This window comes from Schistosoma haematobium, chromosome 1 (genome assembly GCF_000699445.3).
Source record: "Schistosoma haematobium chromosome 1, whole genome shotgun sequence".
NCBI lineage: Eukaryota > Metazoa > Platyhelminthes > Trematoda > Strigeidida > Schistosomatidae > Schistosoma > Schistosoma haematobium.
The window spans coordinates 91,414,446-91,440,955 of record NC_067196.1 but is presented as its reverse complement, the minus strand read 5'-3'; the positions used below and the strand labels follow the sequence as shown (position 1 = coordinate 91,440,955).

The following is a 26,510-nucleotide window of genomic DNA, read 5'->3' as shown; positions in this document are numbered from 1 at the left end:
TCGAATCGACCAGCTCCACTGAACCCACTCAACATCGAAGCAGCACCCACGGACCTCCCAATCAATGTTGGCCCACCAACAATTGAAGAAATCAGCATGACCATCAGACAAATCAAGAGTGACAAAGCAGCACGACCAGGCAACATTCCAGCAGAGGCACTAAAAGCAGACGTAGCAGCAACTGCAAGGATACTCCACATTCTCTTCAATAAGATTTGGGATGAAGAACAAGTACCAAAAGACTAGAAAGAAAGACTTCTGGTCAAAATACCAAAGAAAAGCGATCTCAGCAAGTGTGATAACTACAGGGGCATCACTCTTCTCTCAATACCGGGAAAAGTCTTAACAGGGTATTGTTAGACAGGATGAAGGACTGCGTAGACGCCCAACTTCGTGACCAACAGGCAGGATTCCGTAAGGATTGATCGTGTTCAGACCAAATCGCAACTCTACGGATCATTGTGGAACAATCAATCATCGCTCCACATCAACTTCATTGACTACGAAAAGGCATTTGATAGCGTGGACAGAACAACACTACGGAAGCTTCTTCGATACTACGGCGCGCCGCAGAAGATAGTCAATATCATACAGAACTCATATGATGGAGTAAACTGCAAAATTGTGCATGCAGGACAATTGACAGACTTGTTCGAGATAAAGACCGGTGTCAGGAAAGGTTGCTTACTCTCACCCTTTCTCTTTCTCCTGGTGACCGACTGGATCATGAAGACGTCAACATATGAAGGGAAACGTGGGATACAGTGGACATCTAGGATGTGGATGGACGATCTAGACTTCGCAGATGATCTGGCTCTTCTATCGCACACACAACAACAAATGCAGGAGGAGACGACCAGTGTGGCAGCAGCCTCAGCAGCAGCAGCAGCAGCAGCAGTAGGTCTCAATATGCACAAAGGGAAAAGCAAGATTCTCCGATACAACACAGAATGCACCAATCCAATCACACTTGACGGAGAAGATTTGGAAGATGCAAAAACCTTTACATATTTGGGCAGCATCATTGATGAACATGATGGATCTGATGCGGATGTGAAAGCGTGGATCGGAAAAACAAGAGCAGCACATCTACAACTGAAGGACATCTGGAACTCAAAGCAACTCTCTGTCAACCAACACTAAGGTCAGGATTTTCAATACAAATGTCAAGACAGTTCTACTGTATGGGGCAGAAACCTGGACAACCACGAAAGCCATCATCCAGAAGATACAGGTGTTTATTAACAGTTGTCTATGTAAAATACTTCGGATCCGTTGACCAGACACTATTAGCAACAACCAACTGTGGGAAAGAACAAACCAGATCCCAGCGGAGGAAGAAATTAGGAAGAAGCACTGGAAGTGGATGGGACACACATTGAGAGAAGCACTCAACTGCGTCACAAGACAAGCCCTCACACGGACTCCTCAAGGCGAAAGGAAAAGAGGAACACCAAAGAACACATTACTTCGAGAAATGGAGATAGACATGAGAGAAATGAACAGGAATTGGATGGAACTAGAAAAGAAGGCCCAGGACAGAGTGGGTTGTAGAATACTGGTCGGCGGTCTATGCACCATTAGGAGTAACAGGCGTGAGTAATTAAGTAAGTAGTTAATTAATTAGCCTGCCATTTCAGCTGAGAAAAAGCATATTGAAAGGACAGCTTGATAATTATTTCATTCTAACCTTAAATGTTCAGTAGCCTGTAACAACCTCTGATCCTACAAAGGACTAGACTACACGAAATATTTAAGTCATACGACAAATGTGACCATTTGAACTGAAAAGTGAAAAGTATAACTAATTGTTACTTTGATGATGATGCTTCTTGTAATAACTTGTATGATGTAAATGTGGTGTTCAGGGGACATCTGTTTCCGTTATGGAGGCTGATAAAAGATTATCACTAGTAAATAGTGTGTGATTGGAAAAAAATACATGGGTCACCGTCTTTAAATCTATATTATTAGCTGGTTTATTAAGTGGGGATTTTATTTGTTCATATGAGAGTCAGATAATTCGTGTTTCCAGTTAATTATGCTATTTGATTAGTTAAAATGAATTAAATGTGAATGGAAGTTGAACTTTCAACCTGAAATCTGACGGTGGGATATTTTTAACAACGTAATACTTGTAAACCTCTTATCTCTACAGGTTAGTCATAATTTAGAATGGCTCAGAATTAACACAAGTTCGAAACACAGACAGGTCTTGTTGAAGAGTTCCAATTAGGATGAAAGTAGAATCAAGAGGTCCCTGCTAAGTGACTTTAGCCACTGGACATCATTTAAAGCTATACAAATAATTTTTCGAAATTCCCCATGGCCTACACACATAAGAGTTACGGATTCAACTGAAAAAGAAACATCTATATTGGTTGTATTTGCCTAACATGAAATAAATACATTACAAGAACACCGGAAAAAAGTCCATAAAAACACTAAGGAATGATGTTGAGTTAAGTTTATATTTTAGTAAATCACTCGAAAGCTCATTCTTTAGACTTCCTGTTGGTTGATATTCGCCGAAAATGCCTATTTGTAGTTATCAGGGTATTTATATTTTTCACAGGGTCTTCAATAATTTACACTAATGGCCATATTGTCATAGAGTCGACATAGTTCGATCAACATGAAGGATTAAACAATGTGATATTGATTAAAGAAATGATCACTGTTTTCGGTTAATCTCAACAATTAGTACTCATCACCGTACTTTAGTTTGTAACTAGGTCTTTCAGTTTTCGTACCGAGCGCCTAGATATTAGAAGATTGAGTACCCATTTAAAGGTTTATATTGACGGTATTACTCAACGGCACTGATGACTACTGTTTCTCTCATTATTTTTTAACTTCATCAGTCACAACTTCTCAATGATACCTCGTGATAACCGTCACGTGATATTTCAGATTGATCGAAGTTGTAATTGCATCACTGAACAATGACCCTGTGACTTTAATGGTTAGGTGTTTGGTGCTAGACCACCGATCTTGGGTCCGATCTCCGGTTGCGTCGTGATTTTGAACTGCTGTGATTTATACAACCTACATATCAAATCAATTTCCACAATGCCTAGTAGCAAGATTTACATACTTATGTCTATATTTCGTTGCCAATTCAACCTAATTCCCAATGGTATAAAATATTCATAGGTAAATATGAAGTTTTCAGAGTGATTTATTTCAAACAGACGACTCAAACAGTGCGACTATTAAACAACAATATGAAAGAATGAATCTGATTTAGCAAGCAAACATGTTTACTGTAAGGGTAAGTCACTGGCATTTGAATATATACATTCAATATTTAGGCGTATAGGCGAAATAAATACGTAGATGGATGTGATCAACTATTCATAAAGCCTATTGATATAACAGCTAAATTATATGGCGATAAACATAAACTATTAATAAGTCAATTAAAACTATCAGTAAGGAAATTATACCAAAAAAGGCCTGATTACTTTGAATGTTCATTAAAACCCATTCATGCATAAATGCTCCATAAATCCCTTTAACTAAAGCAGTAGATACGTTTATCTCTAATTTTTTAAAATTTTTGAGCTTATTGGTTAGTGTTTTTTTAGTGAGTTAGTTTTCTACGGGATGGGGTCACTAACCCCATGTCCAACCCTCCTCCTTTATCTGGAACTGGGACCGGCAGTAGCCCTAGAGGGGCTGCAGGAGGAGGTTTTGGGAGTGTTATACTCACAAAAATTTGATTTTAATCAGTAATATTATTGATCTGAAAAATTAGTGACTATATGGCCGGGTAGACACAATCAGCAACAACCTACTATGGGAGAGAACAAACCATATTTCAATGGAGGAAGATATCAGGAAGAAGTGCTGGAAGTGAATAGGACAAACATTAAGGAAAGCACCCAAATGAGTTACAAGGTAAGCCCTCATTTGGAGTCCTCAAGGCCAAATGAGGAGAAGAGGAAGACCATTGATAGAAATGGAGATAGACATGAAAAGAATGAACAAGAACTGGATAAGCTAGAAAGGAAGGCAGATTGGGACAGTGTGGGTTGTAGAATGCTGGCCAGCGACCTATGCTCCTTTGTTGGTAACAGGCTGGGTACGATTTTAATTCGTATCACCTACTACTTATATTTTATATAGTAGTAATCACCATATTCAATGTATTTATATATTCTGAAAAAATATCATAATTCAAACTTACATTAATTTCCAAATTGAACTGTTGATTACATCATTGTCTACTTAAGTAATTACGTTTCCATCCTGATTTTTCTAAATAATCTATTCATATCCTATTTTTATATACAAATTGGATCATATTTAGAATTGTTCACTTTAAGGGGAAGTATTTGAGTCTAGTAATCAATATTGACGAATAACACGACAGTATCCAAGTTAAAATTCTCAAGTTTCAAATAACCAATAGAAATTTAAACTTAAGTTACTGCCAGAGAGTAACCAATCATGACTTAAGCTTTTACAGTTATTTCCTGTTCGGTAAATTGAGGTACTTTTTGTTGTTGTTGTTGTCGTCATTTTTTTACTCCAGTTTTTTGACAATGGCAACATGAACTCTTGTTATATATTGATTAATTTTGATAGATTTCTTTATTGTAATAGAATGTGTTCATTTTTTTCATATGGACAGTCATTTGTAAAATAGAAATGAGTTGTCAACCATTGAACCATTTCAATTTGAATAAAGATGAATGGTGGTTAATAGTAGAATACAGGATGCACGTTTCCTTCTATTTGGGACTCGTTTGATAGATGTACCTACCTCTCAGAGTTGATGTTCACTCCAGGACTCCAACCCAGTACCGTTTGCTTCAATCACCATCGCGTTATCCATTTCAATTTGAGTTCAGATGAAAACATGATAAAAATGTACATGTTAACTGTAAACAAGTACTTTCATTATTTCAAGTTCATTTTCATAATCATTTCTCTTTCGTTAGAATCTCCACTAGTAACCATTCATATTCCCATACAAAATTGAACGAGGTACATTTACTTATTGGCAATGAGTAAGATTATATTTGAGCTAACTGAAACAACTTTTCCTGGGGACATTAAATAATGATCAATAGACGTAAGTAAGTATGTAATGACAGAATTATAGAAAATATCGGAACGTAAGACAGAAATCCAAGTTGGAATCAATGATGACTAAAATTAGCGTGTTTGTTAACGTACCGTTTGTAGGTGAACTAGGGATACTTTTCGAATATGAAGGTCAGGTTTTAACAATCTGATTGTTATGGCTTTCGTAAAATCTCAAAGAGTAATACACATCTTTAATCATATTCGGTAAGGTGACTGGAAGTAGTCGATAGAAAATTTTGCAACTAAGTCTCATGTCAATTATCACTCGTTTATAAGGCTTAATTACATTGTTAAGAAGACTAATGTTCCATCTGGTATTCAACCAATCTCCTCTTCACTTCTATAATCTGAAACATTGAATTATGTTATTTGGAAATGAACTAACCTCTTGTAGGTCTGTATTACTTACAATTAATTACTTACTTAATTACGCCTGTTATTCCCAATGGAGCATAGGCCGCCGACCAGCATTCTACAACCCACTATGTCCTGGGCCTTCTTTTCTAGTTCCATCCAATTCTTGTTCATTTTTCTCATGTCTATCTCCATTTCTCGCCATAATGTGTTCTTTGGTGTTCCTCTTTTCCTTTGGCCTTGAAGATTCCATGTGAGGGCTTGTCTTGTGACGCAGTTGAGTGCTTCTCTCAATGTGTGTCCCATCCACTTCCAGTGCTTCTTCCTAATTTCTTCCTCCGCTGGTATCTGGTTTGTTCTTTCCCAGAGTTGGTTGTTGCTGATAGTGTCCGGTCAACGGATCCGAAGTATTTCCCGTAGAGAACTGTTAATAAACACTTGTATCTTCTAGATGATGGCTTTCGTGGTTGTCCAAATTTTTGCCCCATACAGTAGAACTCCGCCTGGAGTACCTCCGGGGGCTACTGCCAGTACCAAGTCCGGATAAAGGAGGAGGGTTGAGAATGGGGTTAGCGACCCCATCCCGTAGAAAACTAACTCGCTAAGAAAACGCTTACCAGAAAAAAATTATTCAACTTACAATTAATTGATCATTGAATAATGACCAATATCATATTTATCTGGTTCTTTAATAATGATCGATTGTTTACCGATTAAATTGAAATGTGGCCATTACTTTTAACAACTTAACATTATACGAATCATGTTGAACTGTTAAATAAGGCTTCATATTAAATTTCACCATCATATATTCAATAAAAGGAAACAATAATCTAGTTTGATTTGAACAATGATTCTATAAAACTGATCAGTTCCCTACACTATGGATTAACTCAAACACAGAATAGCTATTACTCTATAACTTTCATATTGAGACGAAAATGGTTGAACAGGCTGAAATGATCTATTTCAATTATATATGCATATATATATATTTCCCACAAAAATGTTGTTTTTACTCTAATATTCATAGTATAGGCGTGTCCTTGGATGTTGTACTAGAATAGTGAATAAACGTCCAGGTCTAGTTGCGAGAGGGAAAAAAAAATTATATCCAGACAGTCCTTGAGACAATATCACATGTTTGGCTTCTATCCTACTATAAAAGTTTATATGGTAAATCAATACAATTACAATGAATTGTCATAGGATACATAGATGTGTATATGTATGTATATGAAGGAATAATTTCTTTAGTTGACCAAAAAAAGAAAAGAAACATTTCATCAACTGATCTACAGAAGATAGGTATATGTACTCTGGTTAAAGATCTACTTCACAGATTGATTGATATATGTTACATCATTTGTGATAGTTGAATAAAACTGTATGCTTGTCCTTGCACATATTGATTGTTATCGATCTCTTAAACTGTTGCAAATCATGTAATTAAGTTATGATTGTTTATAGAAACTAAATGATTATTAAAGGTCTTTTGAAGATTGTTCATTTTGACAGTAATTTAAATCATGGACTGAATTTAAATGGGGGGGGGAAAATTATATTTGAAACCAGAAAGTACTAGATACAGCTGTTTTGTTCTAGTATAAGATTCATCAGCATTTTCGATTCACAACCTATTCAAGTATCGATTTTATGATCTTATGCTAAGTCCATTACACCTGAAGGTTACCAATTTGAACTATGGAGGTGTCGTAGGTGTACAGTACTGACTAGTTATAAATTATGACGAAACAGCTTACGAATGCTGCCTGGTTTTTTGAATGAATGTACAAATGAAGTTATTCCACAATGCAAATTATGTTTAAAGGTTAAATTATAAACACAATACCCTTAAATTGTTGGATAACATAAGATACAATAACTGACAAAAAGTAAAAGCAAACGGAACGGGAAAAAAAGATGCTTAAATAACTCACAAGTGTAAGGAGATGTATGTTATAGAAATCACTCACCAATCAATAGAAACAAAATACAACAACCTAATCATCAAGTAAGTACTTCAGTGACTTATTGTTATAACTTGTAACCACCGATTAGAGAGCAGTAACTTATCGATCGGAACAATGACGCGTAAACCCGTATGAGTAGTCTAGATTCCTGATTGGTCCTGCTTTCCGCCTAGCCCAGCCAGTTAAGTCCAGAACACAAGTCTCAGCCTCTGCGATATGAATCCTTTATTTCAAACATACTGAGTTTATATACCAATCAAACAGACCAGAACGTACCAACAAAATATAAAACAACATTTGTACAAGAATTAGCCATATGTGGCTGTGAATGAGGGAGGTAGTGATATACTGGGTATAACTCAAGAATGGTAAAACGTATAATAATAGCTTATGGGTCAAAATAAAGCTTACAATAAGAGGTATATGAATATGCATAGTTTAAGATTAGGTGGTGGTTGGAGGTAGTCGACAGGACTGTGAAGCCGAGTGACACGAGGTCGAATCCCCCAGGGAGCACCAGTTCCCTCAAGATTACATGTACACCTTGCTGACGAGTGCCAAGTAGCACGAAACCCGGGTCCAGGGATTCCTGTCGACTATCTCCAACCAACATCTAATCTCCATATATACTGCCCGCAGTGTCGAGTCACCTAGACTGGTGGCCACATTGTAACATGATGGATAGCATTCGATTTGCACTAATAAGGACTAGACACGCATGACATTGATCGCTACCCAGTGATCAATCAATTGTGATATGCATAGTTTAGTTACTCAATAATTATACAATAAAAATATACGTTTAGTATTGGTCCATCAATAGATTCCAAAAGTTACCATTCATTATTCTTGCCGGGACATAACACTTATGAAAAAGACGAAGTATATGAGTGTGTGTAGGGGGGGTATGTCAACTAAAAATAAAGGTCGACACGTTGTTAACTTCTAAAATGGTAACTTCTATTTATTTCGAAAACTATCATTAAAATATTGGCAATGATAATCAGTTTGTTACTAATTTATATTTACGTTTATATGTAATGGATACTAATGGATTATTGATTAATCAATTCCAATATGAAAAATAGACAAACTAAATACTGATATTTAATTGGTTTAAATAACTTGTCATTAAAATTACCATCTATTTTATTAGATAGATACAACAGAAGAGGCCTATAAGATGACAAAATCTAAGAATAAAAAATCATTGTAATCACAATTGATTGATCACTGGGTGATGACCAATGTCATGTGTGTCAAGTCCTTATAATCAATTGCGATTACATCTCAGTCCTACAGGAGGTTTGTCGCGGCCCGGATAGTTCAGTGATAACGTGTCTGACTGTGAAGCTAGATGACACGGGATCGAGTCCGTCAGGGAGCACCAGTCTTCTCAAGATTACAGGTACACCTTGCTGATGAGTGCCAAGTAGCATGAAATCCGGGTCGAGGGTTTCCTATCGACTACCTCCAACCACCATATAAAAACCAATTGTATATGTAAAATTTTTGTTAATTTCTATGTATCCTCAGAGGAATTTAAAAATAAGGGTAACATAAATTGCCAAAGTGAATGAATATTGTATATTGATGGAATATCGTTCTCTGAGCTAGGTGATTTGGTTGTGGAGCTTTCATCATTCTTCTGAACGACACCATCAACACAAACTTCAGGTAGAAAAGAAGTGTTCGAATTTGAGTGTTCAAGAAATTCGAACACTGATAATGTCGTCCAGAAGAATAATGAAAGTTTCACGACTAAACCATTCAGCTCAGAGAACAAAACCCCATCAAAATCATTCACCTGAGCTACAGATCTTCTCCACCATCTCAGGTCTAGAAATGGGAACTGATTGAAAATCTATTATCTTATCGGACTTTAAATATCTGTAAGATATTTTAAGCATAACACTACTTTGTGACGTATTTTGTTTGTAGTTTTCTTACAATTTTGTTGATCAGAATGATTTATTGATTGTTGTTCTGTGCTGAACAATGTAGTTTGCATTCTCAATACTTGCCTACTTACTTACTTACTTACGCCTGTTATTCCCAATGGAGCATAGGCCGCCGACCAGCATTCTACAACCCACTCTGTCCCACTTTGCCTTCCTTTCTAGTTCTATACAATCGTTGTTCACTCAAATCATTCCCGTCTCCATTTCTCGGAGTATTGTGTTCAATGGTCTTCCTCTTCTCCTCATTTGGCCTTGAGGATTCCATGTGAGTGCTTGCCTTGTAACACATTTAGGTGCTTTCCTCAATGTGTGTCCTATTCACTTCCAGCACTTCTTTCTGATTTCTTGCTCCACTGGAATCTCATTTGTTCTCTCTCATAGTAGGTTGTTGCTGACAGTGTCTGGTCAATGGATCTCAAGTATTTTGTGTAGACAACTGCTAATAAACACTTGTATCTTCTGGATGATGGCTTTCGTGGTTGTCTAAGTTTCCACCACATACTGTAGAACTGTAGAACTGACATTTGTATTGAAAATTCTCACTTTAGTGTTGGTTGACAATTATTTTTGACTCCAGATGTTCTGCAGTTGTAGATGTGCTGCTCTTGTTCTGCCGATCCGCGCCTTCATATCTGTATCTGATCCACCGTGTTCATCAATGATGCTGCCCAGATATGTGAAGGTTTTTATATCCTCCAAAGCTTCATCGTCAAGTGTGATTCGATTGGTGTATGGTGTGCACTCTCAGTGACGTTTAGTTAGACATTTGTTACTCGTCCTTTCATACTGATAGATTCATAATGCAGTGGTTGAGGGAGATCAATTCAAATGGAAACAATCAATTTGAAACAACTGGACCAATATAGAAAAAATCCAAAATACCGGTAAGAGCTTCACTCCAAGGTTAGTTAATATGAAGAAAGTTAGGTATATTTATAGAGTTATATATGACCTTCGGTTTCTAGGAATTTCTGGAAACATGATAAATTTAGTAGCGGTATAATCAAATATCCATTAGATGACGTGATCCAAGATTCTTAATTTTTCAGACGTTTCTGAAAGGCTACTAATCAACGCTGATTGGACAAAACATATTCTGGCGTTTGACAGGCATCAAGAGATTTTGACAGAATATTTTTGAACTCCCCAACGGATTCTTAGATTTCTTCGAAAAAATTTCGGAAAGTATGATTAGACAGACATAAGAAGAATGAACAACAATTGGATAGAACTAGAAAGGAAGATCCATGACAGAGTGGGCTGAAGAATACTGGTAAGCAGTCTATGCTCCATTGGGAGTAACAAGCGTAATTAAGTAAGTAATGATTAGATAAAGTAATCTGACAGTTTAGTGAACGGATTTAATGAACTATACTTATCAAACCAGTTCATCTCAGTAAAACGCTTTTCTTGAAGAATGTTCAACTCACAAGAACTCAACGAATTTAGTATGAAATCTATTCATGGAAAATTTACGTAAAATGGATTGTTGACAAATATCGTAGGTTTGTATAAATTAACGAAAAAAAGGGAACTAATCCATTCCTTTACATCACTGTATTTAAACATACACACTAAAGACACTATAATAGAAGAGGAGGTTTAGTTAATTAAAGCCAATTTTATTAACGATTGCAGTCTATTATGATATAATAAAGGAAAGACTATATGTATCTGACATCATTAGAAGATTTTAAGGAAAGTAATCGTCAAAGTTAAATGTGAAATTGCTAATGAAGTTCCCAGAACAAATCATTTTTGCAGGTCTCTATAGAAAACACCCCATGGAATCTCACTACGATTATTCCAAATTAGTTTCTCATTGATATGCCTAAAGTATAAACTACAAAGATTGACCAACTCTTACTTACATCTGTTACCCCTCGTGGAGGAGCACAGGCCGACCACCAGCATTCTCCATCCAAATCTATCCAGGACAATTCTTTCCAGTTGTTAACTAGAATAAACAATTTGACCGACTCACTGTATATATATATTTTTCATCTTCACCTCCACAAATCGTTCAACCTGAAACCTATCTCGGGCATAGATTGATAGCAAAGATGTGTACTTGATCATAATCATTTCAAGTTGGTTTTATCACTTGACATTATTGATAAGATGTGACCTAATTCATTCAAAAATGTGTTTCCGTCTATGTTTGATAGGTCCTAGGTTCGAATCTCGCGGGGCGGGATTGTGGGTACGCACTGCTGAGGAGTCCCACAACAGGACGAAACAGCCGTTCATTGCTTCCAGATTTTCCATGGTGGTCTAGCTTCAATTGACTCAAAACCCTTTCTGATTTATTTGTATTACTGAGGATTTAACTACATGTATTCTTAATCCAGATCAGACCTTAAAATCATTTTTCCTGACATAGAGTGAAGTCCATTTGCAATCCCACATTGTTTTCCACTTCCCATTTTTGGTCATCTGTCCTTAGTCATCTTTAAATCACACATACAATTTTACCATATTTGATGTTCTAAACAAAATTAGATTTGCTGATTTATTTACCAGACTACTTAATTAAATATTAAAGTAGAATAAATCGTTTCCAGAAAATGTATTGTGAAAACACTAAATATCGATCGAAAACTACTGAATCATTGGTACACAAATTAGAAACTTTTTAAAATGGTTCAATGCAACTTAATCCACTCAGCTTTTGCACCATTTAGTTTGTAGCATTTATCACTAACATAAATAATATGGAAAAGTAATGTGATTTGGTTTCGAAAAAAAAGTTGAGGGAATTATAGATTGATTGAAGTTAGACATTAACACTGTTGGATGCCAGTCGGCTCAGTGGTTTAGAGGTTAAGCACTCACGCGCGAGAATGATAGGTCCTGGGCTCGAATCTGAAGAAGTGGGATCGTGAATACACACTGCCGAGGAGTCCCACAATAGGATGAAACAGCCATTCAGTGCTTCCAGGTTTTCCGTGGTGGTCCAACCTCAATCGATTCATGAATTAGCATGAAAATTGTTCGAAAATGGACTTATTACATTATTGGTTAAGGCAAATACGTGATATTATTGATCAGATATGATTGTAGGACTTGGCCAATTGATCAAAGGCTGATAACTTGCAGGGGGTTTGTGTAGATTATTGAATTTCATAATTCGCTTAAGGAACTGATGTTACTTAATCGTTTATGTAAGAAGGCACTGCAAGGACCACAAGTGATTATTTAAATTAATCTAGACACCTGAAAACATGCATTAAGACATTAAGGACTATTCAGCTATTGGAAATCAGACTTTCTATATGGTCTTATCCTAATGCGTTAGCCCACAAATGCCCTGGTACGGCCGAGAGTGGGGGAGAGTCCTCTCTCATTCTCCAAATGCTCTCGCATGACCACGAGTATATAGCCTCTGCCAGGAAAGTCCCACTCACTACCTTCTCGTGACACTACTGTTGTTTACGAAATTGAGAGGATGAAAAGCGAATGTTCGGCGCTTTAACCGGGTTGGTGGACACGGAGAGTCCAATTAGGGGAGTTGGAAAACCCTGATTCCAAACCAATGCTTCACATGGGCTCCAGTATCCTGAAGGAATAAGTAACGTATAAACCAATCGTTGGTCACTGGCTACTGTGGGATTGCATTTCCTTACGTTTCTCCACTGCCTTGTGGATCAGACCTTCAGGTCGAAGGCTCCGGGTGTGGCCCCCTAAGAAAACCAGCTACTTCGGCTTGGGCACCCGGGGAGTATCACAGCCCTCACACATATCAAATGAGATTAGTGTGGCGCATATGTATTTGGTGCCTCTCTGTACCAATATCTATGTGTTAAAATAATTAAATATTAGAAATCAAACTTCCTATATGGTCTTATCCTAATGTGTTAGTCAAAAGTTAATGAATAAATACAGTGACTGAATCGGATGGTAGACCATAAGACGTGAGAAAAATTTCCACACATTATTCTCAATTCCAATAAGTTGATTATATAATGAAAGAAATCGACTACTTTAGTTATTTATGCGGAATTAGAATATGAGAAGATTAGTCTTTTCTTAGTTAAAGCTTTGGAATGTGTATCGTACTTTGAGAATCAAATTAAAAGGTATTCGTAAGTAGCTGATAATGATTTTCTTAGCTAAATAGACTGTCGTAATCGAATAAGATTAGATTATGGATATGTTGCAGTGTGGTGTGTGCTACTTATATTGATATAAGTAGTATATGACGCGAGTCAGGTATGTAATATCTGACAGCAAAAGATTGGGAAGATGAAGAAAGTAAGAACGGGAATAGAAGGCAATTAGTATAGAAATGAAGTCCGAGACAATTACTGAACATTTTGCAAATTAGGTATTATAGTATGGTTTTTCTATTTTACCAAGTAACTCTGTGATGTGCTGAGTAAGGTCCAGTTGTCCTCACCTGTGTTCTCCTTCACTGCACCAGGATATGACTGTTAAGTAACTAGATTATGTACATTTATATTTCGTTCACCATAAGCTTTCAATTGATCTATTGACTATTATTACATGGTTTACTATTCTCAAGTTATTTCTAATCAATTAGTTACATTCTCTTACACTCACAGTCACTTTTGGACTGATCTTGTATACTTGTTATTTTTTATATTTTATAGTATAATGCGATCTGGTTTGCTTGTATGTAAAGTACTTATATCTGAAATATATGATTTATACATTAGAGGCTGAGATTGCTTTCTGGACTCAATTGGGTAGAGCTAGGCAAGAAGGGCCAATAAGGATTCAGAGTTGACAAAAGGCTTCTAGTGCTGTTTTGACGTGTCATTTGTTTAGCACAAGAATAAGGTATTTGGATTGATGATAATTATTTAACATGATAAAAGTCATAACACAGATTAAGTTTTAAAAATGAACAAAAGTTGACTGAAGTAATAGAATTGACCATATATAGATGTAAAGTAGTGATTGGAGATCACCAATGGAAAATCCAGAATCCGGGTTTCATGATATATGACATTCGTTAGCAATCTTAAAGGAATTGATACTCTCTGGTAGATTAGATCCTATGTCACTTGATTTCGCAGTCAGAGACGTTATCTCTGAGCTGTTTTGAGCTGCTAATGACCTCTTGTAGAACTGAGATATATTTACAATTAACTGTCTACTTGGTAGTGACTACTCAATTATAGAGTAACTATGTATAATTAGGTATACCACATAATGAAAGTTGACTGATTAAAAAAAATTATCATTGATTAAGTTAGTCAACCATTTACATACGGAAAATGTTCAATTTATAATGTGGCCTACACACATTCATTTTCATAATGAGAATGATTTATATTCTTATGTCTTACTACTATTAAAATTTGTAGGGAATTGAAATAGTTGATTCAATGGTCTTGTATAGTTATGGATCTGATTGTATTGACTGAGATGTATATACATGTTGATGTGAACAGAGAAACAAGAAGCCTTGATAAACTATGAAAGCTATTCTTCAGGACGTTATTGCAGTTAATTCAAAGCTTGTAAAACAGTAACATTTATTTTTGTCCATAGTCTATTCTACAGAACATGAGCTTTCGTTCGGTGTGTCATTCATTGCCATATCCCTTTCTGTTCCAAAGCCACTGTAATTTAAACATAATATTTTGCACCCTATTTTCTACACTAATCCCCAGTTTTGAACATGATTGTATTTTCCTAATTATTGTACGTTGTGGTCGGGTTAGTCATCTATTTATTCATGTATCTTTTTACATTAATCTGAAATCGGGAAATTGGGAATAGATCGAGTAGTATTCCGGTTGTCATGTCTTCTGTCACTCGCGTGTTTGTCAGCCAACCAGGTGACAGGATAGTTTTCTTCTTTCTACCTCACTTGGAACTCACGCGTACTAGCCTCAAGGTTAAGATGGTCAGCCTATCTCGTCAAGGTCTTAATCTAGATTAGACAAGTTATCCTCAACATCAAAAGTGGGTAGACAGATTAAGGACGTAATATGATGGTCTAAATACTCAAATAGATATATCAGTTCAACGAAGGGATCTCTCTTTTTTCAACAAATTTATTATCAAGCTGTACAAATGTTAAAGTTCTACTTCCATAAGAAAATATGAACAAGGAATAATCAAGATGACATAATAGGAAGATTACAGTACCAGATTACGCAATATGAATAATAACAATAGACGAAATAAGTTATTAAGGAATTATAACGTGAATGTAATGAGATGATTAAAGTGCTTCTGTTACAATAGAGGTGTAATGAATAAGTAAAGTGATATCATGAGCACTTATGAATAAGACAATGAGAATGTGACACATCAGTAAAGGGGGAAGTGTAGTAATAATAATAATATTAATTAAGACCAAAGTAACAATAACGATAAGACGTACTCCTTTTGTACTCATAGTTCTAGTTTGAGCTCATGGATGGTAAGAGTTTCGGTTATTTTGAGGAGTTGGATACGAAGAAATCTAGGTAGATTTGAATGAATCATATATACAACCTTAAAATCAAACTGTGGATCCGTAGAATGACTACAGTTGATTCGGTATTCAAGTATAGAACTCTTAACTGCTTTCCTCTCGCCCTTGTAGAACCAAACTAGGACATGTTCCCGTATCCTAGTTGAAAGCAAGCTCTGGCTCAGCGAGTGAACAAGAAATAGATATTATTCTATTGAAATTGTACTAAACCTACGCCTTGAATTATTTTGAACTAAGGCTCTCAAACTGTTAAGATAAAATTAAGTGAAAATATTAAATGGTGGTTGGAGGTAGTCGACAGGAATCCCTGGACCCGGGTTTCGTGCTACTTGGCACTCGTCAGCAAGGTGTACCTGTAATCTTGAGGGAACTGGTGCTCCATGGTGGACTTGATCCCGTGCCACCCAGCTTCTCAGTCAGAGACCTTACCACTAAGCTATCCATGCCGCGACCAACCTCCTGTAGGACTGAGATGTAATCACAATTGATTGATCACTGGATGGCGATTAAAGTGAAAATATTTATACTTCATTTCGATAAACGAAAGCTGCTACATAAAAAACCTAGATGTATATACAGCTTTTGAGGTATTTTTTTGATGGAATTTCATTCTCTAACCTGAATAGTTTATTCGTGAAGATTTCATCGTCTTTCTAGACAACATCTTCAGTACAAAGTTGGGATAGAACTGAGTTATTCTTTAATAATAACTATCATCTTTCTCTGGTTTAATGTTGAAATTTTATGTCTATAATCTCAAGAATTTTCAAACTCAAATTAAAGAAAAGTACTTAATTGGTCGTTCTGATGCTTTAATACATGAGTTAGAAGCAGGAGTTAGTAAACAGCATTGTCTGAGTCCGGTCCTTACTTGGAATGCGTTTGGTCAGTTGTTGTCCATGCATAACTTTGCAGTATATTCCGCAGTCTGAATTCCAAATGATGTTGACGATCTTAGTTACTCACTCCGTAGTGTCGAAGATTGTTCCACAAGTTTCTCCTATCCACACTGTCATACGCCTTCTCACAGTCAATGAAGTTGATACATAATGGTGAGTTGCATTCAATTGATTGTTCAACGATGATCCATAGTATCATGATTTGACCTTTTCACGAACGATCTTTACGGAATCTGATCTATGTTTTTTCTAGGTCTTTTACGTATTTCTCTTTGTCAGCTCGAGTACTCCTATTCACTTGCTTGTTTGATTCTGTGTATTCAGCTAATGCCTTAATTTTCTCTGTTCTTGTTCGACTGTCTTCTTATCATTCATTTCTTGAATCTTGTCCAGGGTTTCGATAGAGATGTATTCCTTATGATGGTGTTCGTTGCCGCCTCCCGTCACCTCCTCACACGTTTTCTTTTATAATAGTTTCCTTATCTTCTTTCAGTATATTCTGTAAGGCTTTGAACCTGTTGTTGATCGAGTTTGTCAGTATTTTGAAGGAAGTCTGTATCGAACCTCTGTAATTCTGTTTTTCCAGTTGTCCAGTGCCTCTTTAGCTTCAGTTTCATCTACGAAACCACCAGGTAGATGGTGATCTAAAGCTATGTCAGCTCCTTTCTTTGTTCTCACATCTTCCATTGACCTTCTGACTTTTTTAGTGATGCAAATATGATCGATCTGGTTCTCTGTAGTGTAATCCAGTGAGATAGACCCATGTAGCTTTTTGAATGTGTTTTTGTGGGAATACTGTGTCACCTATAACCATTTCGTTGAATGCTCATAAATTCACAAATCTGTCATTATTCTCGTTGGTTACTTCCAATCAGTCCATATCGTCCCATGATATCTTGATACCCAATGTTGTCCATTCTGACTTTGGTGCTTAGGTCCTCCATCAGTATGGTCAGGTGCTTTCTTGAGTACTTCACTGTGATCGATTGAAGCCTTTCATAATACATATATATATTCAAACAAAATCTTTAATAATTCTAAATAGTCTAAAACCAATTATTTAATCAATGAAAAGTACTGCTCATTGAATAAAGTCCAACAATTTGTCGAACGCAAACACACACACACACACAATATCCTTCATTTATATGAAAACATCATTTTCCTAATCACCATTCACAAGTGTTTCAGCGTACATATCTCAAAGTACACAATCATTTCAGACTATATTTGCATGTATAAATGTACATTTATATAGATGAACTATAACGTCATCACGAAGTTCTTCTGAAGACATTTACAATGAAGTTCATCATAATACTACTGATTATGTTACATATATTATCATATAATGTCCATTCAAATAAAACATTGAAATTCAATGAATTATGGAAGAAATGGAAATCTATTTATGATAAACAATACAATGATCCAAATGAAGAATTGATTCGACAAAGAATTTGGAATAAGAATCTAATCAAAATTCAATTGCATAATTTACGTTATGATTTAGGCTTTGAAACATATTCTATTGGTTTAAGTCGATTTACCGATGTTGAATGGAATGAATTTTGTTCAATGTATAAAGTTGACAAGAGATTAATCATTCCTGAATCATCTTTTATTGAAGAAGATTATGATGTGAATAATGTTGGTTGGACACCGGATTCATATGATTGGCGTCATTTGAATGTTGTGAATGAACCAAGAGATGAAGTAAGATGTTAGTTAATTACTTATTAAGTAACAATAATGAGATAAGATGGTGGTTAGAGGTAGTCAACAGGAAACCTTGGATCCGATTTTTGTGCTATTTGGCACTCGTCAGCAAAGTGTGCCCTCTAATCTTGAGGGAACTGGTGCTCCCTGACGTATTCGGTCCTGTGTCACCAGCTTCACAGTCAGAGATGTTATCACTGGGCTATCCGAGCCATGACTGACATCCAACAATAATGATTATATTTATATATCTTCTTTATGTAAATTAAATACTGAAAAGTCATAATTTCTGTGATATTGTAAATTTCTAGGTACATGTATCTGACGTTACCCCATTTGATATTTCATTAAAATTCACCTAGGTGTTGCTAAGTGGTTGGATGCAACCCATTGGAAACCATCAATGTCAGTTTAATGTGGTTTGTAATATTAGGGGAAATGATATTTTTAGTCAGATCAAAGACTTAACCAACTACAACCATACTTAGTAACTTACTCACTAAAGTATTTGGGCCATGACTTAATTACTGATAAATTGAAATGTTTACATTATTTGATCGGACATTTTCCATGTGCTCGCTAATGACTAGCTTCATGAGTGAATTCTCGAAGTTCTAGTGGGAAGCCGTGATCAGTGGAGTTAATCCATGTCAGGTAGAGACAGGTATCTACTTCAGTACAAGATGGTCGCAAAATTTCGTGGATTGGTTGAGGTTAGACATTAACACTGTTGGATGCTGATTCAGTGGTCTAGAGGTTAAGCGCTTTGCGCGCAAGACTGAAGGCCCTGGGTTTGAATCTGGTGAGGTGGGATCGTGGATGCGCATTGCTGAGTCGTCCCATAGTAGGACGAAATGGCCGTCCAATGTTTCCAGGTTTACGATGGTGGTCTAACATCCATCGGTTCTTAATCTCAATCAAAAACGTAATAATCTCCACAACGCTATAGTGATAATAGATTTTTTGACTCAATAGTATTACAAAATGTACTTCAATAAAATATATCTTTAGGTATAGAATGAATTCATCTGTAGTCATATTTCTAAATCACTTCAGAATAAGTAGAGTAAATAGTATTAAAAATGTAATATACGAACTAGTAGTTCGCAAATCTGTTTAGTACGTACTCTGGTGGTCATAAATGGATTAGGAATTAAGTCTGACGTAAGACAATGTACACGCTTGCAAACATTATAATGAAATTAGAATTAAATATATATCTGTAGGGACGGCCTCCGGTGAAATAAGGCTAGCTCTAAGATGCTCTGAGAGAGCCGAAGACATTTCATCCAATCATCTTCTGGAAGAACATTCCAGAATCTTAATATGTAGCCTTCCGATTGGACAAATGATAAAAACCACTGCAAGCAGATTCAATGACAGCAATGATAATTTTGTTTTTACTAAAATTATAAATACCTGGGTGTTTTGAACTGTATTCGACACTGTGTGGAATAAGATTCCTTCGGACCAGTCATCTGTCTTCTGATTTGCGACTTGATGGGTTTAAACGTTCGAGTGCTCAAGCGGTACTCGGTTTTGCAAGAAAAATATGTTCTAGATATAACAACATCAATTTACAAAGTAACTATCATTACAGACAAACATCATAGAATGATCAACTGATCAATTTTAGATCTTGGCATTTTTCATTGCTATTAGAATTAGTGGGTACGAAAAATATCAATGTAAGTTAAGTGATTAAAGATAGTTACCGGAAAAATCTAAACTTATGTTACTATGCTACCAGGACTTTTGGGCATGCTATACATCAAGTTGTAATGGAAATGATGTAATATTTGGGATTCGGACTCAAGATTGACAATAGTTAGTATTGTGTGATAAACGGGTGGATAATTAAAACATCATTCAATAATATAATTCTGCACCAGACATGGTCGGACTCCACAGGTCATAATTAAATATCTTTAAGTTTATTAGATAATATACAGGTAGGAAAATTAAAGAACTGTCTCATAATTGACAGATATGTTCTATCTATCTATCTATCTATCTATCTATCTATCTATCTATCTATCTATCTATCTATCTATCTATCTATCTATCTATCTATCTATCTATCTATCTATCTATCTATCTATCTATCTATCTATCTATCTATCTATCTATCTATCTATCTATCTATCTATCTATCTATCTATCTATCTATCTATCTATCTATCTATCTATCTATCTATCTATCTATCTATCTATCTATCTATCTATCTATCTATCTATCTATCTATCTATCTATCTATCTATCTATCTATCTATCTATCTATCTATCTATCTATCTATCTTTGCGTGTATACTGTTTTCTTCTTTTTGTTTCCTAATTTGTTTTCGTCTGTCAGGGTTCATGCATTGGTTCGTATGCATTTGCTGTAACAGCTGTAACTGAATCTCAATATGCTTTACGTACATCTAATCGAAAAAAGTTTTCCGTACAACAGTTTATTGATTGTACACGTATATATGGTAATATGGGATGTCATGGTGGCTACACATTTACATTATTTATTTATTTACAAAATTTTGGATTAGAAACAGAAGAGAATTATCCTTTTACGGGTGAGGTAAGTTTGAAATAATTGATTTCATTCACTAATACTTAACATTATGCATGATTTTTAATTGATATGGAGTATGCTTATGAATGTGACTTTGAATTCTAACCATGAATCATGTAACATTAGACAAATTTCTTTCCTTTTAGTTTAGTGCTTTACATCTATAGGCACCTTAAGACTTAAGAAAAACGTTCAAAGTCAGCAACACTGTTAGTTTTTATCAGTATAGGGTTGTGGAGATTATTAAGTTATTGATTCATATCTTGAATTTATTGATGTTAGATCACTATTGGAAACCTGGATGCATTGGACGGCCGTTTCGTCCTATTTTGAGACGCACTCCTGAAGAGCCCTAAAATAGGACGAAACAGCCGTCTAGTTCTTTCACGTTTTCAATGGTAGTCTAACATTAATCGGGTCAAGATCTCAATCAATAACTGTCAGTTTTCTCTGTGAACATAATTAGCTTGGATAGTTTGTTTATGTTGAAAATGATAATCAATCTGTTATGAATGATTAATATGAAGAGACTGTTCATTATTTCTCGTAAACGACCCTATAATTCTATTGTATAATAATTTCAGTTATTCATGTAATTTGAACACTCAATAGGTAGATAATCTAACTATTACATCTGATTGGGAGAGAGAGAGAGAAACGAAGAAGAAGGACTCTCTGGTGAATGAAAGATATTGATCTTTAATTTAGTATTGTACATATAAGCAAAGGGTATATTGGATAAAAACCAGTCATTTCAGTGTAACGGTTTAAATTAATTCACTATTGTTCAATAATAAATGGTTGGCAATTCTTATATCTTATTCATTCAGTAATAGTTGATTAACACAATCGGATACTGGTTCAATAATCTAGAGGTTAATCGTTTGCACATGAGACCAAATGTCTTGGGTTCGAATCTCTTATGTAGGATCATGAATGCGAACTGCTGAAGAGTCTCCCACTAGGACGAAACGGCTATCCAGTGCTTTCAGTCTTTCAGTGGTTGTCATAGATCGACTGATGAAAATGAAAATAACTAGAGTTTCACTTCAATCATTGTCTGTTATCATATTCGTTAAAATATATGATAATTGATTATCTGATATAAACGACTGAATAAAATAGATGTAAAACTAGATGAACCCTCATTGAATGAGTCTGTTGAATGTGAATTTCTTTGTTTTAAAAAAGTAATATATATATATATTGATTAACTGTCAAATCAGTTTTGTTCTTTTTTTTTAATTTATTTAGAAAGGATTAGAAGTGCCGTTTACTTTGATCAACAACAAAAAATATATTCAACAGAATTCGTGAATAATTACTAATAGATAAGCAAAGATGGATAGTGGTTAGTAGTGGAATCCTGTTTGATGTGCGTTTCGTCTTATTTAGAACTCATCAGTCGGATGTACCTGCATCTCATAGTTGATGTTCATTCCAGGACTCGAACCCAGTACTGCTCACTTCAAACACCATTAAGTTATCCACCTAGATAGTGAGTCCTGATGACCACTTGCTTGTACAAGAGAGGAGTTCTGGGTTTGAGTCCCATAGTGAACATCAACACTCAGATACAGGTAAATCCAACTGACGAATCTCAAATAGGACAAAACGCCCGTCAAACTGAATTCCACTGTTAACCACTATCCATCTTTGTTTATAATGCTTGTGAATTAAGGCAATATCGAGGCTATCCGCTCAGGATGCACATATACCAACAAGAGACTGATCAATTGCAGTTCTATACAACAATGGGAAGATACAAGTGAATTTAATTTAATCTTCATTCATTGATATTTCATCCTTTAAATAATCCAGTAAGAAGAATATCTAATCAATTTATTGTTAACTCTGTAAATATGATTGTGATTTTCATTGTAGCTGATCTGTTTGTTTGTTTGTTTTGCATTATGTTTTATTTGTAAATTCTTTTTTCAAGGATCAAGATTGTCTAGCAAATAGTTCAGATGTGATTGTTCAATCGATTGGTTATAAATTTCATCGACATGGTTATGAAACAATTTTGAAATGGGCACTGTACAATGAAGGTCCATATGTAATTTCCATGAATATTGATGAAAAGTTTTTACATTATAAGTAAGTATATTCATCATAACGTAAGTGTATGTGTGTGTGAGGGACAGAGAGAGATTGAAATTCACAAAGGAGATTTGTCTGTTGTATTGGAAATAATGTGCATGAAACTTAATTACTTATGCCTGTTACTCTTTGTGGAGGAGCATAGGCCACCCACCAGTACTCTCCATTCAAACCTGTCTTGGACGATCCCTTCCAGCCATTTCCAGTTGTTATTCATCCTTTCTATATCTGTTTCTATTTCCCGACGTAATGTGTTCTTTGGCCTTCCTCTTTTCCATTTCCATTCAGGATTCCAAGTTAGTGCTTGCCTAGTGATGCAGTTTGGTGATTTCCGGCGACCATGTGCATGAAAGAATCGTTATAATTACATAGTTCTGAAGAGTGTTCGTAATACGAACTGAATTTTGCATAGATAAACATTGGAAAGTAGAACTTAGTGGAAAATTGTTTAATCTTAGTAAGATAGGTATCTTTGATTGGTGTGAATGATAATTTTTCTTTTAAACAGTGTTGGGGACGTTAGATCCTCAAAACTCATACTTTGTAATTTTATTTTTGTGGAGCTTGTATGCAGATGTATGCTTGGACATTTCTTATCACCCATGCACATCGTCGATTGACGAACTTATCTATTAAAAGTTTAAAAACTTCCATGGGAATATCGACTATATATATTTTGTATAAATACGCTTGATTTGTGTGCTTGAGGGTCCTGGTATCTTCTGGTTGTCTGTAGAATACACTTTCTACGTCTTATCAAGACTTCTGAATCGAGTTAGCTGAGTCGTGGACAAAAGACCAGTATAGACTATCGAGTCTCTGAATCCTTGATTCTTCGTTCCGTTCCGAGTAAGACGAATCAGTAGTAGCATTCAAGTTAACGAACATAACAATTAGTTTTGTTAATTAATTGATTTTAGAAATATGAACACATTCATTGTGAAGCTAAAATATTGTTATGTTTGCTTATTGACTAGGGGATACATTTTATAACATTTATCACTTGTTTACAAGTAGATTCGAAGTCTTCATCCTAGAACAGTTGTGAACCCACGGATGATTTAAACTCAATAATGAGTACTCAATTAGTACACTAAGTTTTAGGACACTGAATTTAGCTTCGGATGTTTACGTGTCTGATCTCAGTCAATTATTGATGGTAAATAAATTATCTAACTAATCGAAAATTTAATTCATTCCCAGTGTAGGGTTTGGTGGAGATGGTACGGCTTTCATGGGTTTTGAATCCCTTGGTTAATCTTGGTTAGATCATCATAGGAAGTATGGAAGTACTGGACAGCCGTTTCGCCAGCGATCTTGTGACTAGGGACCGAACCCAGGACTCTCAGTTTCACATGTGAACGCTGAAATTCTAGATCACTGAACCGGGATCCAATTGATTAAATAACTTTATTCTGGTAGTGTCTAATTTTATTAATATTAACCTCATCTGAATGTATCAATTTCCCATTCGATTTGTCAGTGTTTAAGAAAATTACGACTCAGATATGAGTTCGTTTCACAATAAGTTCAGTTTGTAATCCACTTTTTTTTTCAGGTCAGGAATATATCAATCTGATACATGTACACATTATAATTTAAATCAAAGTATGTTACTTGTTGGTTACGGTTATGATAATGATGGTAACGATTACTGGATATTGCAAAATAATTGGGGGACAAATTGGGGTGAACAAGGTTACGTGAAAGTACTTCGTAACAATTGGAATATGTGTGGAATTGCTTCAATGGCATTTCGACCAATATTACGAGGTTTTTAACTGTCCCGTACATTTTTAACATTTCAACTTATGTTACTTTAATGACTAATTAAGTAGTCAAAACTTTCAACAAATATTTTGAACTGTAAATTATAAAACCACTGAAACATGTTCATTGATTTAATATTTTCTCAACTACTAAACAGAAACAACATGAGGATGATGTTGACGATGCATTTAAAATAGATGAAAGCTTTTATTGTTAGCTACCATTTGAGGCCATCAGGGTAAATGTTCTTAAGTTGATAATATTGTAGTCTTTCTTAATAAATTTTGCTTGTAGGAGTTTGTATTTTATCGTTGTCACTGTTAAGGATTGTAGTTTGTCAGTCACTTTTTTCATACACACATTCGGAGGGAATTATCTCTCTGTAACCAGCTAGCCACAAGTATTTTGATAATGTTGGACAGTGGCTAGAAGTGGGAGCCACGGCTCACGATTCATTTGATAAGCTTCACCTCGACGTGTCTGCATCCCACTAATGATGTTCACATGGAGACTCTATCCCAGTACCTTTAACTAAGAACGCCATAAATTATATCCACCGAGCAAACGTCCTAACTTTTGTGGTTAATATCAGTGATCGATGTTTAGTTAGTCGACCAATGTACATTTAGGAAGCACTAGAAAGCTATTTCATTTTAGAATAGAACTTTTCAGCTCCCAATACACTCGAAACCTTGGAGGGATTGAACTCAACACCTACCAGAACTGGTTGAAAACACTTTACCTTATAATTAATTTATTGATTATTTAATGAAAATAAGGTGGATTCGAGGGGGAGAATTTACTTCTCAACAAGATCATTTACTTAAGTTGCACATGCACATCTACAGTTGTTTGGCAAATATATAGGTCTGGAGAAGGATAGAAAAGATTGCATCATAAAGCGATTCAGAACTTTAAATATCAAATATGGTGAAATAATAATCACGGAGTCAGAGAAGAATAGGTGAATGAAGATAATTTATGGGTCAGAATTATGAAAGATAAATGTCCGCTTGATAGATATGAAGAATCAATGTAAAACACAATGGTCACTATAGTAACTGAATGATGAGCATGATGATTGTTAAAGGTTAATAATCGCTGATTGCAGTTTATCATTTAAAGACGATTAATAAAACAAAACAAGACCAAAGCATACTAAAAAAGGGAATTAGGGCAAAGGAATGATGAGAGGCTTGACATATTGTTTTAACTCGCAGAGTTCGGACTTTATTTGGTGGATCGTCAACGTCTCAACAGTGTATAAGTTCTTGATTCAACCTCTCTTCGACTCAGCTCTTTGGATTGTGTAGATTATTCTGGATGAAAACTTCTTTGAAGCAACGCGTCCAGAATTGATCAGGTGTTCTTGTATTGCACTAGTGATTGTTATGCATTCTCATTTTAGAAACAACACCAGATAATGTTATGAGATGCGTTTGAAAAGTGATAGGTTTATGCATCAACGTTTTCATCATTATTTTTTGATTGCAAAACGTAATCAGTTATGAGATGGTGGAAAAGATTTGTAGCTCAGGTGCATGATTTTGATTGAGTTTTGTTCTCTGAGCTGGATTGTTTGGTCGTGGAGACTTCTACCTGAAGTTTGT

General features: G+C 35.5%; 1 protein-coding gene across 1 annotated transcript; it reads left to right on the top strand.

Moving 5' to 3' along the window:
* The first annotated feature begins 486 nt into the window (after nt 1–486).
* On the top strand, nt 487–26,129 carry CAT1_2 (catalase A). The gene is made up of 7 exons (XM_051210061.1): nt 487–3,156; nt 3,195–3,274; nt 4,640–16,300; nt 18,021–18,454; nt 20,812–21,033; nt 22,970–23,127; nt 24,689–26,129. Exons 3-7 carry the CDS (start codon nt 16,117–16,119, stop codon nt 24,909–24,911), a joined length of 1,221 nt encoding a protein of 406 aa, XP_051075549.1. The 5' UTR covers nt 487–3,156; nt 3,195–3,274; nt 4,640–16,116; the 3' UTR covers nt 24,912–26,129.
* Nucleotides 26,130–26,510: the final 381 nt, after the last annotated feature.

What these genes read in the sequence shown, in the direction of transcription:
- CAT1_2 (XM_051210061.1), top strand. Translation starts at nt 16,117, where the DNA reads ATGGTGGTTGGAGGTAGTCGACAGGAATCCCTGGACCCGGGTTTCGTG. An exon ending in CATGCCGCGACCAACCTCCT is followed by an intron (nt 16,301 to 18,020) that starts GTAGGACTGAGA and finishes GTCATCACGAAG; the next exon opens with TTCTTCTGAAGACATTTACA. An exon ending in TGAATGAACCAAGAGATGAA is followed by an intron (nt 18,455 to 20,811) that starts GTAAGATGTTAG and finishes TTCGTCTGTCAG; the next exon opens with GGTTCATGCATTGGTTCGTA.